General features: G+C 39.1%; 1 protein-coding gene across 3 annotated transcripts in view; it reads right to left on the bottom strand.

Annotated features, from left to right (window-relative positions):
* Window positions 1–21,162, bottom strand: part of GCC2 (GRIP and coiled-coil domain containing 2) — a 118,399-nt gene that overhangs the window by 47,400 nt on the left and 49,837 nt on the right. For all 3 annotated transcript variants that reach the window (XM_053665255.1, XM_037138348.2, XM_053665256.1), the window contains 4 exons: window positions 4,629–4,729; window positions 4,459–4,536; window positions 2,704–2,841; window positions 644–765 (listed from right to left, as the gene is read on the bottom strand). In XM_053665255.1, coding sequence (XP_053521230.1) covers window positions 644–765; window positions 2,704–2,841; window positions 4,459–4,536; window positions 4,629–4,729 — 439 coding nt within the window. The remainder of the gene's footprint in view (window positions 1–643; window positions 766–2,703; window positions 2,842–4,458; window positions 4,537–4,628; window positions 4,730–21,162) is intronic.

The following is a 21,162-nucleotide window of genomic DNA, read 5'->3' on the forward strand; positions in this document are numbered from 1 at the left end:
AGGCATTAAAGACAAATACCATATGCTCTCACCTGTAAGTGGAACCTAATCAACAAAACAAACTAGCAAAATATATATAACTAGAGAGACTGAGATTAAGAACAAATTGACAGTGACCAGAGGGAAAGTGGGAGGGGATAATGGGTAGAAAAAGGGGAAGGGTTGTCAATTAACATGTGTAAAGGACACATGGACAAAACCAAAGGAGAATAGTAGGATCCAGAGTGAGACGTTGGGATGGCTGGGGTCAGGGGTAGTGATGAAGGGAAAATGGAGACAACTTACTTGGAAAATTAAAAAGAAAGAAAAACTAGAAAACCTAATTATAATATACCTTTGTATTTCCACTATGACCAGATCTTAGTACAAGATGCAAGTATTATGCTTACATCTCAAAATCTATATCCTGGTTGCAGTGTTTATTTTACACATATTTTTGAGTTTGTAACAATGCCCTTCATAGTTATGTTTCCTTGGTATTGTCTGAATTCACAGTGAAGCCAAAGTCTCTGTTCTTGTTGGTCATTACATGTAAAATTCCACAGTCCAAAAAAAAAAAAACCAAATTAGGATTTTCAACCTATGTTGAAGAACTTGGACTGGGGAGAAAAACTCTGCATGTTTCTTATAATTCAGACTTTACCTTTCTTGTTTAGCTTCCTCGATTTCAGTGTGAGACACAGATTTATTTTTCTTTTGTTTTAGAACATTATGAACCCGGACTTTGTAGCTCTCAAATTCAGAGGTTATAGCAGCGTGTTCCACCTATAACATTTAAAAGAGAAAAAACTTTCTATTGCAGTTTTCTATTGTAACATTATCCTCTATTGTCTTTCAGAGATTAATGAATTAAAATAAAAATCTGTTTTGGAAAATGAGGAAAATGACTGACGCTTTAGCTCCCTGATTAACTTTAGCTAAAAACTTTGCTTGGTCTTTCACTTTTTAAAAGCTCTGGAATGATATAATTTTGTCTTACAGGATATATGCTTCTACCATGTTTTATTCCCTGGGTGGGCCCTGACAAAGAAGATATCTACTAAAAAAGGCTTTTGGTGGCTAACTGGGCTCACATTTAAGGGATCATTTAAAAAACAAAACCTAGCAGCCATTTCTATATTGCTCACACAAACACAGGTTCAGGGAGAGGCCTGCACTGAACTGCCTGCCAGCAATGTGTTTCTGCCAGCTGAGCCAGCCTTTAGAAGGGAGTTCCTGGAATCCTATTTCAACCAGTAGGACTGAGGCTTTCCCCATCCAACTGGAGCTGCACAGCTTTATTCCCATCAGCTTCTTCACAGACCACTCAGTGGGGCTTAATCTGATCAATTGGAACGCTGCCTTTTGGGCTAATCAAACTGCAAAGTTTTGGAGTCCTCATTTGCATGAGAACGAACCAATCAGAGGCCAGAGGCTGAGACTCTTTCTATCTAAGTGAGCTCCCCCCTGGCCCCGTGAGCACACTTTTTTTCCTTTCCGCTGAAGACTGCATTTCCCTGTCTGAGCTGAAACACTGAGAATGCCTCATTGAAACAGAGCAGAGCAGAGCAGACCAGTACAGGCCAAAGCAGACCTGTGAGGAGCAGAGCAGAGATGTCTAGCAATGCAGTGGCATGGGCCAGTGTTGCTTGGCCCCAGGGCTGCCTCACAGTTATGCTGTTTTCACAGCTGTGCTGAATCACAATTGAGCTGTTTGGCACTGCATAAAGTTTCTTTCTTCACCTGCACCCCAAAGTGGGAATTCCTTTGGTGTTGAATTGCCACCAGGGACCATGGGTTGACACTCAGTAGATTACTTTACTACCCATAGCTTTTATTTACACACACACACTACCCACAGCCCACGGCATTTATTTGTTTGTTTGTTTGTTTATTTTAGAGAGAGGGAAGGGAAGGAGAAAGAAACTTGGATGTGCAAGAGACACATCAGTTCGCTGCCTTCTCACAGGCCCCCAACTGGGAGCCTGGCCCACTACCCAGGCATGTGCCCTGACAACGAATCAAACCAGCAACCTTTTGGTTTGTGGGACAACACTGACCCATCAAGCCAAACCATTCAGGGAAGTACCCTTAAATTTTATAATGGCACTATTTGTCTTTGGACGTTTAAGAAGCCTTTCATATATGATATGCCCTTTTTTTAAAAAAGTAAATACAAGAAAATATGATTCAAAGAAATTAAGCTACTTGAAGTTTTCAAAAGAGAGTGGGAAAATTAAACTCCAGTCCTCTCACTTTGCTGATGTGATCTGTAAACTCCCATGACTCTTTGCAAAGATTGCTTAGATAAGAGCTACACTTGTAACAAAGCTAATGTAATTTTTCTGTTTTGTAGGTAGGTAAGTAGGTTGCAATAGCCATTCTATTAGAATAGAATTTTATAATCATTTGGCTCTCACAAAGAACTATAACACTTCTCTAATAAAAACTTTAAAACAGTAATTTCCTTACACACTGAAATCATAAAGCAAGGTCGTAATAAAAACATGTTCTCGTGTCCTTCCTTTTAGAAAAAAAAGTTATCCAAGTGGCAGGATTGCGATCAAGTTGGTGTCCAGGTCAGATGAGCTGAACCTGGTATTCACCTAACAAGTATGCTTAAGTAACAGCAAACACTAAAATGCAAGACCATAGCCCTCAAGTAAGCTGCTATCTAGTGGATAATAACATCTGTGACACGCTGCTTCTGTGTGAAGAACAAACCTTGGCAGCATGGCACTCTTCCTGAAGGGCTGTCACTTTCTGCTGGTATGCACTCAATGTACGCTGGTGCTGGTCTGCAGAGGTCTTCAGGTGCTCATGAATATTGTGTTTCTCAGATGTTATCTCAGCCAGCCGAATCTAGAGGCAAAATCTTTCAATGAAGTTCTAGTAAATATGATCATCATTAGTGAAACAAATTTTCCGTAAACATAAACTTGACATTGGAGACCTGAGTCTTAAATAATTAAAGGATATAATTAAGTATCAAAATTATGTTACTACTGAAAGAGACAATAAAGAACATTTTTCTTTATAAATGAAGGTTTTTTTTAAAGATTTTATTTATTTTATTTTTTAGAGAGGGGAAGGGAAAGAGAAAGAGAGGGAGAGAAACATTAATGTGTGGTTGCCTCTAGTGTTCCCTACTGAGAACCTGGCCAGCAACACAGGCATGTGCCCTTGAGTGGGAATCGATCCAGTGACTGTTTGATTTGTAGGACGGCACTCAGCCATTGAGCCACACCAGCCAGGGCTATAAATTAGTTTCACTTATATCAATATCAATAAAAAAATCTATCATGAATAAGTTCCAAACTACATGTTATATACAGTTCAAAGTTTCATTAAACACCTGAAGAGGAAGAATATTTAGGGAAAAAACATACACTTGACCTTCAGTGTCTGTGGTGGAATGATTCCAAGAATGCTGTGGATACAATAATCTAAGGATGCTCAAGATCCTTATATAAAATGGTGTAGAACAATGCATATAGTTGCCTCTCTGCATACTTTTGATCCCAACTATGGATCAAAAATACTGTTTCGATCTGTGCTTGGTTGAATCCGAGGATGTGAAACCCAAATCTGCAAAGGGCTGACTGTGTGCATGATTGATACATATGTGTACATCTATACATATACTATATTTCATGTTACTTACATACAGTTACATGTATATATATATTTGTGTGTATACACATAGGTATGTACATACACACACACATATATATGAGGGCTGTCCAGAAAAAGTTCAACCATTGTTAATATACTGAGAATGGTTTGTGTGACACTGATGTAACCTGGCAACCACGGAGAGTGGACTGGAACAATGATGACTTCACTGTGCTAGTAAGTTGGGGTAGTAAATGCTGTTGAGTGAGGGTGTGTACTGTGTGGCTGTGGTATTCAAAATGACTGAGCAAGTAGAGCAACGAATCTGCATCAAAATTGGCATTAAGCTTAAACATTCCTCCATGGAAACTATTTGGATGATTCAAAAGGCCACAGCTATGGGCAATTGGTGATTGCAGCTTCATCACGACAATATACCCACTCATGCAGAGTTTTATGGCAAAACATCCAATCACTCAGATGACTCAGCCCCACTATAGCCCAGATTTGGCACCTTGTGACTTCTGGCTTTTCCCAAAACTAAAATCACCTTTGAAAGAGAAAAGAGTTCAGACAATCAATGAGATTCAGGAAAATATGACGGAGCAGCTGATGGCGATTGGGAGAACTGTGTGAGGTCCCAAAGTACCTACTTTGAAGGGGACTGAGGTGTCATTGTCCTATGTACAATGTTTCCTGTGTCTTGTAGCTTCTTCAATGAATGTCTCTACTTTTCATATTACATGGCTGGTACCTTGTGGACAGACCTCGTATATGATATAATATTTAGAAAAATCCCTAAATAGTACCTTACTTCTATATGGGAAAATTTCTCTAAGTGTTTAAAAGCAGAAAGAATCTTACTTTATAGAATTCTACTTGCTGTTGGCATGCCTCCAGCTCGCCCTTTAAAGATGCTTGAACCATTAATTGATTGGTTTCCTACAGAATAAGAATCTTGGTTAAGTCAAAAGAAATTATTCATAAATATACTATAAATAAGTATTAAATGTGAAACTGAAGAATTAACATACTGCTTGTTTTGAATCTGCCAGTTCTTTCTTGGTTTTCATAAGTAATTGCTTGATTTTGGTGTTTTTTTCCTCATATTGTTGTAGTGAAGTCTGTAGTGAAGCTAGTGTAAAAAATTATTTCAGATAAGATGAAACAGTATTTACGAATGAATTTAAACAAATGAGTCTGTTCTTTGTATTAACCTATCTTTTACAGAAACTTCTCTTAGCTTTTCATTATGGAATATTTCAAACATAAATGACATTAGTGACGATACTACAATAAATCTACTGTGCCCATCACCTGGCTTTAACAATTACCAACAAATGCCCAATCTTATTCCACCCAGACCAGGAGTCAGACCCACAGGTCAAATCTGGCTGCCTCCTGTTTTTGTGAATAGTTTTATTAATACACAGTCATTTATTTACATATTGCTTAAGACTGCTTTAGTGCAATAACAGTAGACTTGACTAATGGTGATAGAGACTATATGGCCTGCAAAGTGTAAAATATTTACCGCCTGGCCCTTTATAAAACAAGTTTGCTAACAACTCCTGACCCATATCCTTACCTACTTCTTGTGTCCCTCTGCCCCCCACCCTTTTTTTACAAGATATCTATTCATTTGTGAATTTTTAAAATCCTCACCTGAGAACATTTTCATTTCCTTTTTTAGAGAGAAAGGAAGGGATATTAAAGAGATAGACAGAAACATGGATGCAAAAGAACCATCAACTGTTAAGACCGGGGATCCACACTGGGACCAGGGATCATATGCATCCAGGGTTGACTGGACCCCAGGTCACATGCATGCACACTAACAGGGATGAACCTGCAACTTAGGTACGTGGTCTGACCAGGAATCAAACCTGCAACCTTTCAGTTACTGGGAATTCTCCAACTACTGAGCAACACCAGCCAGGGCATTTGTAAATATTTTAATATATACAGGATAGGGCAGAAGTAGGTTTACAGTTCTTCTTCTGGAAAATGATACAATGATTAATAAATAATACAAGAATAAACTGTGTTTAGCATACTTAAAACCATAAACTTACTTTTGTTTCATCCTGTATCTCTAAAATAAAAGTATATACTTATGGTATATCTAAAAGATAAAGACTTTAAGAAATACCTCAAAATAGGTGCTGTATATTTGCAATTGTATGATATCAGAGGCATATATGTGGTTGTCTATTTTTGTGATACTAATTGTTTTGAAAGTACTGGCAGTGAAAAATAGTTCACTAAGGAAAAAACTGAAATGTGAGAAAAACAAAAACTTTTATGCTAGCACAGGTAAAGAAGAAACAAATATCAAAGAATAATAAGTGGACTTATTGTCTAGATCACAGGTATGCATTTACAACCAGTAGGCTGTATCTGGCCACAGCCTATTGTAAAACAAGCAAAGAATATATGATAGATACCATTTGGAAGCCACAAAGATTTACTATCTGATCTTTTACAGAAAAAGTATGCTTGACCCCTGCTCTAAACCAGTTACAAAGATCCCTGGTCTAGACAAGTTATATGGCTACTGTGTAGCCATGCTGTTAAAAGCCCTTATAAGCAATGATTAAGTTTATGAAGTTAAATCCATACATATACATTGTATTACTTGGTAAATATGAACAGTTATACTACAAGAGTATATCTTAACTATAACTTTTTAAAATAATAAATCTATTCAATTATTTCCTGGTAACTATGTACCCAGTTCTAAAAACCAGTTTATAAAGCACAAAATATAGACAAAGCCCTTGTTAAGTACTCCAGGAATTATAAGCAAGATATAGTAAGTCCCTGAAAGCAAAGAATATATAGAATGAAATTAGGGGACATTTTACATGAAAATATAAAGCAAAATATAAATGTTAAGAAAGAAATACAATAGGCTATGGGGACCCATATGGACTAAAGGTTATATACAGTTTGCATGAAACAAGGAAGATTTCATAGCACAGGAAACATTTAAGATTAGGAAGGATTTTAAAAGGTGAGCATAAGGGTGGAAAGGCAAGGACATGAAAGAAAGAATAGTAGCAGATGAAATATACAGATAAATCATGTCTCAGGAAAAATTCATAGTCCTCTTTTCCTGTCATAGAGTAATGAGAATTTAGTTGGAAAGTTAGGCTGGGGTCAAATGTCTTAGAAGTTTGAGATTAAGATTGGTATTCTGATTCTTTGGGCAAAATGAGCCAATCTATTGTTTTTTATTTGCATGGAACATTGTATTCATGCTTCCTTATCTTTCCGCCCTACCAAAATTCTCTAGTGTAGATTCCCTCCCAAGGTCTTTGCTGCCTTGAGCTGGTCGCTTTTTCAAGATTCTACCCCATTCTAATTAATTTGATATACTACACAGGTAAATCTTCCCCACTGTATTTAGAAAGGGCCCAAATATTCAGGTACTTCATGAGATGGATGAAAAATATCTTCCTAATTATACTTCACTTCTCCCTAAAAGGTCAAGCCTTCATTCCAACTAGTTAAGTCTTCCTAAATTATTGTTTTAAATTTTTACTCATCCCATAGCTGCAGAAAGCAATATCCTTCTCAATTGGCTTTTCTGTCCAAACCTTAACTTCAAAGGCTCAACTGGAGCCCCAAACATAAGTGTCTTAGTTCGCAAAATCTTTCTCCTCTCCAAACTCTTAGCACTCACTGCCTGTACTACTCATTTCTTACTTATCAGTGAGAGGTGGGTGGCCTTGAATAAGCACTTTTTTCCTTCCCCAAGGTATCAGCCTCTCTTTCAGTTAACTGACTGTCAAAAGTATACAAATTCACAAAACCAAATGTTTGCATTGTGGAAATATAACCTAGAGTGCTGCTATATGCACCAAGAATGTAGCTGGAAGATATGGTATATATATGCATTGTTAATGGTATATGCATATAAATTATCTGGAAACTAAGTATTCAGACAACCTGTGCAATTATATGAATAGTCTAAATTTTATCCTTGGATATAGGTAGGTCATTAGAACTCTGTGCACTTGGACTTTATTATTTTATTTATTCATGGAATTACTTTTATTGAGTTGGGATTTGGCCACAGGCTGAATGAAGCATGCATTACAAAACAGTCACAGAAGGTTTGCTATTTCATTTATTGTGGGGATCCCACTGAAAGTATGAGTCAAAATTATCTGTGGTTCCTATTAAAATTATATAGAAAACAGAGACGAGACTTGAAAATTCCTTGATCAGATAAAACCATTTAAGCCACACAAGTTAAACATAAAATTTAGCTTATTCTGTGAATCAAATGAACTTATTAACTTGGGTGCTTCTTGTAATTGCCTCTGATAATCATTAAAAAAACTTAACTCATCTTCCTAAAATGATATATGATAATCATTATTAACTAATCCCTTATGAGCTGGAAACTCCCACTGTAATAACCAAACACTGTAAAGGTTAAACAACTTCCTCATTTTTGCTTTATAAGCCATCCTGTGATGTCATGCCCTGAGCTATCAGTCTTTGAATCTGAAAGCTCCCAGTTGTGAACTGCTCTTACATATACAATAAACTCTTGTATTTATTGAATTGGTAGTTTTAATTTTCCTATTTCTGGATGTTGGACACTCCTAACCTAGCATTAACTTTAAAATCACTTATGAGGCTTTAAAAAAAAGAGATTTCAGGGCACCAACCTTTAAAACTCTGTGCCTGGGTTTTCTAAAAAGCTCTCTGGATACTTACTATATAATATTTAAGTCAATTCTGGGACTGTTGGTCCCATATGACATAGTGTTCCTTTTATAAAAATATCTAAAAAATGTTCTCTCACACATCTTAATACCAGGTAAAGCTGTGTTTCTTGGAAGCATCACATTTGTTCTACTACTGGGCATGCTCTAAACCTTATAACTGGTAATATTTTAGTCTTTATTCTGGCTTCTGAGAATAACAAAGATACAAAGAACACACACTTTATGTCCTAATCCTATGTCTGACTTTACTGTATAGTCCTACACCTGACTATATCCTTTTATCCAATTTCCTCATTGTTCATACATTTAAAATCTTGTTGAACTATAGTATCTTTGAACCTACCTCAAATTATTTTTCTGGAACTTCTCCTTCTAGACATGAGTAACAGAATCTAGACTTACGTTCTTGTAAAAATCAGAATACTGAGAAGGTCAAAGATGGTGGTGACACAGGAAGATGCTGAACTCACCCCCTCCCATGGAAATACTCAAATATACATATACAGAGAGAGCATTACTCCTGCCAGACATTTTCTGAACAACATATAAGAAAACAGACCACAGAGAGAACAGAAAAGAAAACAGACCACAAAAAAAGAAAAGAAAACAGACCACAGGCTGGGAAACCACAGGAACTATCCCAGGCTAGAGGAACCAGTGAATACCATTGTTTATGGCTCTGGCCACCTCAATAAGGTAGGCTAGAGCTCTCTCTATTCCACCACTGGATGTTACAGCTACAATGTCTGGAGCCTTTTGCCTCTGCTTGTAGGGAGCAAGCAGGAACAACAAGGCATATTATCACATGCAAATTGCCTTCCTGCCTCACCTGTCCTCCACATCCTTGAAGCCACTCCAGCCCACCAAGGCAGTGCCACAGGCACTATAAATGCCTACCCAGATCCAGTCCAGCTTCCTCAAACAACCTAGCACATAAAGTCTACATAGACTCCAATGCTTTCTGCACAAGATAACTTTCTGTACAACTAACAACACAAAGACTGTATAGAGAAGGCTGGGGAACCACAGGAACTCTCTAAAGACTGAGGGAATTCTCCAGGGTTGAAGGTGCTAGTGAATGCCATTGTTTTCCCACAGGGTAGGTGGGGACTCTATCTAGGTACTCAGGTCTCCCTGCAAGATCCACTCTGCATGTTTCCAGAACAACTGCCAGAAACCATTTTGGCCCAAAACAAAGGGAGACACTCAGACCCACTCAGCTTTGTAGGCCAGTGCCCTTAGGTACCTGCTTGCCTCCTATCTGCCTCCCAAAGCCATCCAACACACACAGCCTCACAGTGTCTTCTACACATAAGGCCATATTTTCATGAGAGAGAGGTATTTTCACCTAGTTCATATAAACTAACACAAAAAGTCAAACAATTAACTCTCAAAAGGAACAAGGGGGTTCCAAGATGGCAACGGAGTAGGACGGAGCGGATTCCATTTCCTTGCACACATGGGAGAAAATCCGATCTACAGAGGAACAGCACAAAGAGCCAACAGTTCCCCAGAATATATGAAAATAAGGGACCAGAAATCGTGACGGTCACGGAAGACCCAGATGGTAGGGAGACAGCTGCAGTACTGTAGAGTCTCAGGGACCAGAGCAAAGACAGGAGCAGCAGGGGCTTCAGCCGGTGCACAGCCTGGAGCCCAATGCCTGGCGCGCAGCACCCGGTGTACCTTGGTTGGCGCCCAGCACTCAGGACTGGCTCCTGGTGTGTCTCCTGCGGACTCTTTGGGAGCCCCAGGCCTGCCAAAGGGTCCTTGGGAGAGAGCTGGGTTATCAGCTTCCTCCCTCCCTGGCCGAGCAAGGTTGGGCACCAGGAGAGACTTGTTTGCTAGAGTTTGCAGAGAGGGTACTAAGGACAAAGGGCCGAGATCAACTGGATTCTGTGGTCGCCAGCCTGGGAGAACTGAGAGGTGCAGTGTGGGGCTCTGACTCTGATAGTCACAGGTCTGGCTGGGAGAATAAGCTGTTCTGAGAGGCAGGTTTTCTAAAGGAGAGTTTTTTTAATGTAAACTGAAGGTTTCCTCTACTACGGCCGCCCAGTCTGCTCCCCACCCAGCCTGGCAGCAAACCCCACAGTTGGGCAGAAGGCCTGGAGTTTCCCCCACAGAACTGGGAGAAGTCTGAGCCTAAACCCAGGACAACCAGGCTAGCGGTGTGCACATGTGCGCCCCGCAACTCAGCTCACAGTGATAACACCCTGGGGAAAAGAGCGCTATGAGGAAGTCCTAGATCCCCTTCATGGGGTACTGGGGAGAGGCATCGGTTTGGGTCTTGGGAGAGCTCTGGCAGAAAGGCCATCCCAATCGCCCCTCAACCTGCTGCGGCCAGAAAAACTAGTTTGGCTACTTTGAAACCAACAAGACATTTTTTTTTAAGTAATCTTTTATCTTTTTAATTTTATTTTTGTTTTATCTTTCAATACTTTTTTCCTCTCTTTTCTTCTCTTCTGTTTTATTCTTCCTTCATTCCTTTCCAAACTTACTGTTTTTTCCTCCCTTCTCCTGCCTTTTTTCTTTTTACCCACAAGCGACACAAACAATTTGGAACTGGAAAAAGACCAGAGTTGGACCCAAAGAAGAGGCTTCCCCACAGTAGGGACAGACAGACAAATTTCACTTTGCTATAGCAGAGAAGCCACAAGTTGCTGCATATTTGTATTATTATTATTTTTCATTATTCTCACTTCTTTTATATTTTAATAGTATCTTTGTACTCCTCCTCTTTCTGTATAGGCTTCTTTGCCTCAGATGGTTATATTGTATCATTCAACAAGTTTCCCCTGTTCTCTCCTCTACAGTGTATTACCAATTTTCTAAAATTCATGCCACTTGTTTTCGTTTAGCACACTACCCAAAGTTCTATATCCCCTATTCATGTTATCCAGATCACGTAGAGTCTGTCATATGATTATTGCTCTAATATTATTGTAAATAATAGCTGTTCTATACGACTGTAAATACTTCACAACACATCTCCTGGACCTTAGTCCACTTCACAGTTTCCTGAATTCAATTACTGGAGTAAATAACTCTGTTTGCTCACACGCTAAACCTATTTACTATCTTTTACTCTCACCTTATCCCAGAATCTGACCAACCACAACCTCACTGCTTTCTAGATCCAACTTACTAGCCTTCCCTCCCCAACAAGAGACTTATCTTATGTCCATCCTCTCTTAAAAGTAGCAAGTTGGATTGAAGATTATGATGAACACTATATAAAGCTTAAAGATCTTCCTATCTCTTCTCTACCGGCTGTGACTGTAAATATAATAAAATACTCTCCTGCTGTCATAAACCATTTTGCCTTCACCTCCAACTGCTGACAACAAAACAACAACAAAAAAGAGTAGGTGGAAGCGGAGAACACCAGGATAACTGAAGGAGACTGCACCACTGAATTTCACAGGCATTCCCCCACAGAAGTTCACACCATAAACCCAGGGAGTCAGAACAGATTAATCTAAGAAGCTGAGGCTAACAAGAAGAGTCTCAAAAACAATGGGAACACAAAGAAACAATTCCCAAATGAAAGAAAAGGAGGAAGCCTCAGAAAGAATGTTAGATGAAATAGAGGCAAGTCAACTACCAGATACTGAATTCAAAGCACTGGTTATCAGGAAGTTCAAAAAGCTCACAATGAGATACCAGAAACTACAGGGGAGCTATAATGATCTCACTGTAAACTATATCAACATGAAAAAGGAAATAGAAACTATCAGCAAGGAACAAGAGAGAATGAGGAATACAATTTCTGAATTGAAGAACACAGTGGAAGGAATCAAAAGTAGAATCGATGAAGTCGAAGATTGGATCAGTGAGTTGGAGGATGAATTAAAAAACAACGCACAGGAAGACCAAGAAAAGAAAATAAGGCTCAGAAAGAATGAAGAGGGATTAAGAGAACTGCAAGACAATATGAAAAATAATAATATCTAAATAACAGAAATACCAGAAGGAGAAGAACAAAAGACAGAAAACGTATTTGAAAAAGTAATAATGGAAAACTTCCCTAATTTCATGAAAGAAAAAGTCACACAAATCCAGGAATCACAGAGAGTCCCAATCAAGAGGAACCCAAAGAGGCCCACTTCAAGACATATCACCATTAAAATGGCAAAATTCCAAGACAAAGAGAGAATCTTAAAGGCAGCAAGGGAGAAAAAGGAAGTAACATACAAGAGAGCCTCAATAAGGTTAACTACTGACTTCTCACTGGAAACACTCCACGCAAGAGAATGGCAAGAAATATTCCAAGTAATGAGAACCAGAGGCCTACAACCAAGGCTACTTTACCCAGCAAGGCTCTCAATCAAGATAGAAGACCAAATAAAGAGCTTCCAAGACAAAAGAAGTCTAAAAGAATACACCTCCACCACACCAGCTCTGCAAGAGATGCTAAAAGGTCTGCTTTAAGGAAAGGAAGGTAAAGAGAGAGACAGAGAGGAACACAGGTATAAAAATGTCAATGAATAAGGAACTATCAATAATAACCTTAAACGTAAACACATTAAATGCTCCAATCAAAAGACACAGAATAGCTGAATGGATAAGAAAGCATGACCCACACATATGCTGCCTACAGGAGACCCACCTCAAGACAAAAGACCTACACAGACTAAAAGTGAAGGGCTGAAAACAAATTTTCCAAGCAAATGGACAAGAAAAAGAAGCCACAGTAGTAATACTCATATCAGACAAAACAGACTTCAAAACAAGGGCTATAAAGAGAGACCCAGAAGGTCACTTCATAATACTCAAGGGAAGAATCCACCAAGAAGACATTAACATCATAAATATATATGCACCCAACATAGGAGCACCAAAATATACAAAGAAAATCTTAGAGGATTTCAAGAAAGATATTGACAGCAAAACAATTATACTAAGGGATTTTAATACCCCAATGTCAAAAATGGACAGATCTTCCAAACAAAATACAAAGATATTGTGGCATTGAACAATGCCTTAGATGAAATGGATTTAACTGATATATATAAAGAACCCTTCATGCCAAAGAAGCTAAATGCACATTCTTTTCAAATGCACATGGAACATTTTCAAAGATAGACCACATGAAAGGACACAAAACAAGCCTCAACAAATTCAAGAAAATTGAAATCATACCGAGCATTTTCTCTGATCACAAGGGCTGAAACTGAAAACCAACCAGAAAGGAAAAAATCTAAACCACTCAAAATCATGGAGATTAAACGACATACTATTAAACAACGAATGGGTCAAGAATGAAATTAAGGAAGAAATCAAAATGTTTCTGGAAACAAATGAAAATGAACTCACAACAACCCAAAACTTATAAGATACAGCCAAGGCAGACCTGAGAGGGAAGTTCATAGCAATATACGCTTACATAAATAAGATCGAAAAATCTCGTACAAACAAACTAACCCTACACCTGCAAGAACTCGAACAAAATCAAAGACAGCCCAGAGGAGGTAGAAGGAAGGAAATAACCAAGATCAGAGCAGAATTAAATGACATAGAGACCAAAAGCACAATTCTAAGAATCAACGAATCCAGGAGCTGGTTTTTTTTAAAAGATAAACAAAATAGTCAAGCCTTTAAGTAGGCTTATCAAGAAAAGGAGAGAGAGAACACAAATAAACACAATCAGTAATGAAAAAGGAGAGACTACACCTGATACCACAGAAATAGAAGGGATTCTGGGAAATTACTGTGAAAAAATGTATACCAGAAAATTTGAAAACCTAGGTGAAATGGACAAATTTCTGGACAAATACAATGTTCCAAAACTCAGTGAAGAAGCAGAAAACCTGAACAGACCAGTAACAGCAGATGAAATTGGAGCAGTAATCAAAAGCTCCCATCACACAAAAGCCCTGGACCAGATGGTTTCACAGGAGAATTCTACAAAACATTTAAAAAAGAGCTAACCCCTATTCTTCACAGACTATTCCAAAAAATCCAAAATGATGGAAGAATCCCAAACTTTTTTTATGAAGCCAGCACCATCCAAATTCCAAAACCAGATAGAGACACAACAAAGAAAGAAAAGTTCAGAACATAGACGCTAAAATCCTCAACAAAATATTGGCAAACTGCATCCAACGATACATTAAACAGATCACACACCACAACCAAGTGGGATTCATCCCAGGCATGCAAGAATGGTTCAATATTTGCAAATCAGTAAATGTAATATATTACATAAACAAAAGCAAGGACAGATATTGAGTTCCGCCAAGATGGAGGCATAGGTGGATATCTGTGCCTTCTCACACAACCAAGTTTAGAGACAACTAAATATTAGCAACAGAAAACACAGCCAGAACACAGAAAATTGAACTTTTCGGAAGTCTGTTAACAACAAATTCTTCAGTCTGACCGGTAAGGGGCAAAACCAGCAGCTGGTGGAGCAGGGTTGCACAGGAAAACTCGGTCAGACGGACTCAGGCGCGCAGAATCCAGGCACAGGGTTGGAGTTAGCGACCAAGCGAGCGACGGCGGGGAAACAGCAAGGGAACAGGGCTGCAGGTTGACTGTGGTGGCGCATTTGTGAGCGGATAGACAAGCGAGGGAGTGGGCGACTGGACCAGGACCCAGTGGGTCCCTGCAGCAGGCAGCAGGGAGTGTGCCGCCATTTCCCTGCTCTGACCCCACCTCCACATACAGCGTCATAACCCAGCGACTCTGAGTGGCCCAGCCCTGGCGAACCACCTAAGGTTCTGCTCCTCAACCAGTGGCACGAAACAGCAGAGGGTGCCGCCATTTTCCCGCTCTGACCACACCCCCACATACAGCCTCACAACCCAGCCACCTGGGAGTCCAAGGCTCCGTTCCTCACACTTAAAGGACACGAACAGACCAAAAATGGCTCAAGAAGATCTCAAAGCCCCAGAGCCTATAAATCTAAGCGATGAAGAAATAGCAAAACTCTCAGATGCACAGTTGAAAACACTGGTGAGCAGAATCCTCACAGAACTGGTTGATTATAGCCACAAATTAGACAAACATATGAAGGCAAAACTAATTGAAATGCATGGAATTGCACAGGAAACCAATAGCAATGAAAAGGAAACTGGGACTCAAATCAATGGAGTGGACCAGAAGAAAGCAAATAATGGCCAAACAGAAAAGAGTCAAGAAGCAAGAATTCAAAGAAATGAGGAGAGTCTTAGGAACCTCCAGGACATCTTTAAACGCTCCAACGTCGAATTATACGGGTACCAGAAGGGGGAAAGGAACAGCCACCAGTGGAAAACTTATTTGAACAAATAATAAAGGAGAATTTTCCCAATCTGGCAAAGGAAATAGACTTCCAGGAAATCCAGGAAACTCAGAGAGCCCCAAGGAGGTTGGACCCAAGAAGGAACACACCAAGGCACATCATCATTACATTAGCCAAGATTCAAATGAAGGAGAGAATCCTAGAAGCAGCAAGAGATAAGGGGACAGTCACCTACAAAGGAGTCCCCATCAGACTGTCAGCTGATTTCTCAAAAGAGACCTTACAGGCAAGAAGGGGCTGGAAAGAGGTATTCCAAGTCATGAAATCCAAAGACCTACAACCAAGATTGCTCTATCCAGCAAAACTTTCAATTAGAATGGAAGGACAGATAAAGTGCTTCTCAGATAAGATCAAATTCAAGGAGGTCATCATCGCCAAGCCCTTATTATATGAAATGTTAAAGGGACTTATCTAAGAAAAAGAAGATAAAAAAGATGAACAGTGAAAGGACAGCAAAGTCACAGTTATTAACAACCACACCTAAAACAAAAGCAAACTAAAACAAAAGGACAGCTAGATCAGGAGTGGAAACATAGAAATGAAGATCTCAAGGAGGGTTAGCAACAGGGGAGTGGGAGGATGAGAAGGGGGGAGAAGGTACAGAAAATAAGTAGCATAGACAGTAGATAGAAAATAGATGGGGGGGGCAAAAACAGCATGGGAAATATAGAATCTAAAGAATTTGAGACACATGGTCATAAACTAAAGGGGGGGTAATGGTGGGGACGGGGAGGTAGGGTGGAGGGGAATGAAGGGGGGAATAGAACAACTGTAACAGCATAATCAATAAAAAAATTTTAAAAATATAAAAAAAAGAAATATTCAAAGTCATGAAAAGCAGGGACCTACAGCCAAGATTGCTCTACCTAGCAAAGCTGTCATTTAGAATGGAAGAACAGATAAAGAGCTTCCCAGACAAGAAAAAATAAAGGAGTTCATCATCACCAAGCCATTATTATATGAAATGTTAAAGGGAATTATTCAAGAAAAAGATCAAAACTGTGAGCAATAAAATGGCGATAAATACAGATCAACAATTGAATTTAAAAAACACACTAAGCAAACAAGAAGAACAGAGATAGAATTATGGATATGGAGAGTGTTTTGATGGTTGCCAGATGGGAGTGGTTGAGGGGGAATGGGTGAAGAGGTAAGGGGATCAAGAAATATAAATCGGAATTTACAGAATAGCCATGGGGTTGCACAGTACAGTATAGGAAATGGGGTATGACCCATGGACATGAACAATGGGGTGGGGGCTGCCTGAGGGAGTGGGGAGCGCTGGGTGGAGGGGGGCAAAGAGGGAAAACTTTGGATAACTATAGTAACATAATCAATAAAATATAATTTAATACAAACAAAAAAACAAAAGCAAGGACAAAAATCACATGATATCAATAGAGGAGGAAAAAGCTTTTGATAAGGTACAACACCCATTTATGATAAAAATACTTAGCAAAGTGGGAATAGAGGGAGCATTCCTCAATATAATAAAGGCTATTTATGAGAGTCCTATATCCATCATCATACTCAATTGGCAAAACCTATCAGCTTTCCCACTAAGATCAGAAAGAAAACAAGATGTCCACTTTCACCACTTCTATTCAATATAGTATTAAACTTTTAGCCACAGCCATCAGATTAGAAAAGAAAATAAGAGGCATCCAAACAGGAAAAGAGGAAACAAAAATGTCACTATTTGCAGAGGACAGGATAGTGTACATGGAAAATCCTACAGACTCTACCCAAAAACTGCTCGACCTAATAAATGAATTTGGCAAAACAGTGGGATACAAAGTCAATATCCAGAAATCAAAGGCATTTTTGTATACTAACAATGAATCAGCAAAAGTAGAAATAAAAAAAATCCCATTCGATACAGCAAAAACAAACAAAAAAAATATCTGGGACTAAACCTAACCAAGGAGGGAAAAGACCTGTATACAGAAAACTACACAACACTGAAGAAAGAAATCAAGGAAGACAAAAACAAATGGAACCATATACCATGTTCATGGATTGGAAGAATTAACATCATCAAAATATCCATACTACGTAAAGCACTCTACACATTCAATGCAATACCTATTAAAAAACCAATGACATATCTCACAGACATAAAAGAAACACTTCAAAAATTTGTATGAAACCATAAACGACCCTGAAAACCAGCTACAATTCTGAGAAAGAAAAACAAAGTAGGAGGGAGCACAATACCTGATATCAAACTGTATTACAAGGTACTGTAATCAACACAAACAGCCTTGTACTGGCATAAAAACAGGCACATAGACCAATCGAATAAAACAGAGAGACCAGAAATAAACCCAAGTCTTTATGGCCAATTAATATTTGACAAAGGGGGCAGCAACATAAAATGAACTAATAATAGCCGCCTAAATAAATGGTGTTGTGATAACTGGACAGCTATGTGCAAAAAAATGAAACTCGACCACTGACTTACACCATACACCAAAATAAATTCAAGGTAGATAAAAGACTTAAATATACACCCTGGCTAGTGGAGCTCAGTGGACTGCGTGCGGGCCTGCAAACCACATGATCATGGTTAGATTCCCAGTCAGGGCACATGCCTGGGTTGCAGGCCAGTTCCTGGTAGGGGAGTTACTACAGGCAACCATACACTGATATTTCTCTCCTCTCCTTCCCTTCTTCTCTAAAGATAAATAAATAAAATCTTAAAAAAATAAAAACACAAATATAAAGACAAATTAAAACCTTTTGCATGGCTGAAGAAAACAGTATTAAAATATAAAGGGAATCAATTGTTTATGAAAACGTATTTGCCAATGATACCTCAGACAAGGGTTTAATCTCAAAAATATACAAATAACTTCCATGACTCCACTCTAAGAAGAAAAGCAACCCAATTAAAAAGTGAGCAAAGGTCTTGAACAGACATTACTCCAAGCTGGACATACAGAGGATCCAGGGAAACATGAAAAGATGATCAATATCGTTAGCTATCAGAGATGCAAATTAAAACCACAATGAGATACCACATTACACCACTCAGAATGGCCATCATAAACAAAGCAACAAACAACAAATGTTGGAGAGGTTGTGGGGAAAAGGGGACCTAGTTCACTGTTGGTGGGATTGCAGACTGGTACAACCATTATGGAAAACAGTATAGAATTTTCTCAGAAAACTAAAAATAGATATGCCTTTTGACCCAGCAATTCCACTGCTGGGATTATATCCTAAGAACCCTGAAACACCAATCCAAAAGAACCTATGCACCCCAATGTTCATAGCAGCACAATTTACAATACCCAAGAGCTGGAGGCAATCTAGGTGACTGTCAGTAAATGAATGGATCAAACAACTATGGTACATATAAATGATGGAATTCTGTGCAGAAGAAAGAAAGAAGGAACTCCTATCCTTTGCAACAGCAATGGATGGAACTGGAAAGAATTATGCTGAGTGAAACAAGCAAGGTGTTGAGAGATAAATACCATATGATTTCACCTTTAACAGGAAGCTAAACAACAAAACAAACAAGCAAGCAAAATAAAAATAAAGATACTGAAACAGAGAACAGGGGGACAATGACCAGAAGGAAGAGGAGAGGAAATTTCACGGGAAAAAGGGGAAGGATTTACAGGAACTAGTATAAAGGACACATGGATAACTAAAGGGGGTGGAAATGGTAGGAAGGTGGGGAGCACGGGGGGGGGTGGGCTGAGTGGGAGTAAAAGACATAAAACTGTACTTGAAGAATAATTAAATTAAAAAAAAAAACAGCACAGCTTTCGAATCAGGAAAAAAAGGAAGGAAGAAGAAAAATCCCCACAACAAAACTTAAAGAAACAAAGATAAATAATATACTTGATAATGAGTTCGAAGAAAGTTATAAGGATGCTCACTGAACTTGAGAGTGGAAGAAAGGACCTTAGTGAGAACTTCAACAAAGAAGTATATGAAGAAACAGGCATACCTGAATAATGCCATAGAAATGAAAAGTACATTAAGAAGAATCAACAGCCAACTTGTCAATACAGAAGAATAAGTTAGAAACCTGGAAGACAGAATACGGGGAATCAACTGATCAGAACAGAAAAAAAAAAAGAACTGAATTAAAAACAACAAGGATAAGGGACCTTTGGGATAACACCAAATGTTCAAACATTCACATTATAGGATCCCAGAAGGAAGAGAAACGGCACAAAAACCAGAGACTCATTTAAAGAAATAATGGCTGAAATGCTCCAAATCCGGGAAAGGAAACAGGCATCCAGGTCTAAGAAGCACAGAGTTCCAAATGAGATGAATGCAAAGAGACTTATATCAAGATATATCATAATTAAAATGATAAAAGTTAAAGAGACAATCTTGAAAGTAGCAATGAAAAAAAATGATTTACATAAAAGGAAATCCTATAAGAGGATCAGCTCATTTCTCAGGAGCAACTTTACAAGCCAGAAGAGAATAAGTGCTTATCTTTAAAGTGCTGAAGGAAAGGAACCTACAAGCTAGAATAATTTACCCAAAAGTTTATCTAGCATTCAGAATTAAAGGAGAAATAAAGTGTTTCCCAGGAGACTTCCAGCCGAGATGAAGGTATAGGTGGAAACACTGTGCCGCCTCGCAGAACCAAGTTTAAAGACAATAAAGTTTTAGTAAAAAAAAACAACAAAAAAACCCCCGCAACCAACACACAGAAAATTGAACTATACGGAAGTCCAACAACAAAGCACCATTCAGCCAAACCAGTAAGAGGGGCAGAGCCAGCAACTGGCAGAGCTCAGTTGCGCAGGAAAACTCCGTCAGACAGAACCAGGTGCTTGGCAGCAGTTGGTGGATCCCAGGTATGGGGTTGCAACAGGCAGACCTAGAGAGGGCGCAAGGCAGCAGGCTGACTGTGGTCACAAATTCGTGCACAGATAAACCACTGAAGGAGCGAGCATTGAGACAAAACGCCAGACCCCAGCAGTGGGAAGCAGCAGAGGGGAACGCCATTGCCTCTCTCTGACCCGCCCCTACAAACAGCATCACAAACCAGTAACCTGGGTGGCCCCACCCTTGTGAACATCTGAGGCTCCGCTCCTCCTATGTAACATGTACGAAAAGATCAAAACACGGCTCAAGAAGAACTCAAAACCCTAGAGCCCGTAACTCTAAGTGACCAAGAAATAGCCAAACTTTCAGATGCGCAGTTCGAAACACTGGTGATCAGGATGCTCACAGAACTGGCTGATTTCAGTCACAAATTAGAGGAACAAATGAAGACTAAACTAATTGAAATGAAGAGATATTCACAGGAAAACAATACTGATGGAAAGGAAACTGGGACTCAATCAAGGGAGTGGACCAGAAGTAGGAAAAAAATGACCAAACAGAAAAGGATGAAGAAACAATTCAAAAAAGTGAGGAGAGGCTTAGGAACCTCCAGGACATCTTTAAATGCTCCCACATCTGAATTATAGGGGTAACAGAAGGGGAAGAGGAAGAACAACAAATGAAAAACTTATTTGAACAAATAATAAAGGAGAACTTCCCCAATCTGGCAAA

The sequence above is a fragment of the Artibeus jamaicensis genome, unplaced genomic scaffold (genome assembly GCF_021234435.1).
Source record: "Artibeus jamaicensis isolate MK-2021 breed Jamaican fruit bat unplaced genomic scaffold, CSHL_Jam_final contig_399, whole genome shotgun sequence".
Taxonomy (NCBI): domain Eukaryota; kingdom Metazoa; phylum Chordata; class Mammalia; order Chiroptera; family Phyllostomidae; genus Artibeus; species Artibeus jamaicensis.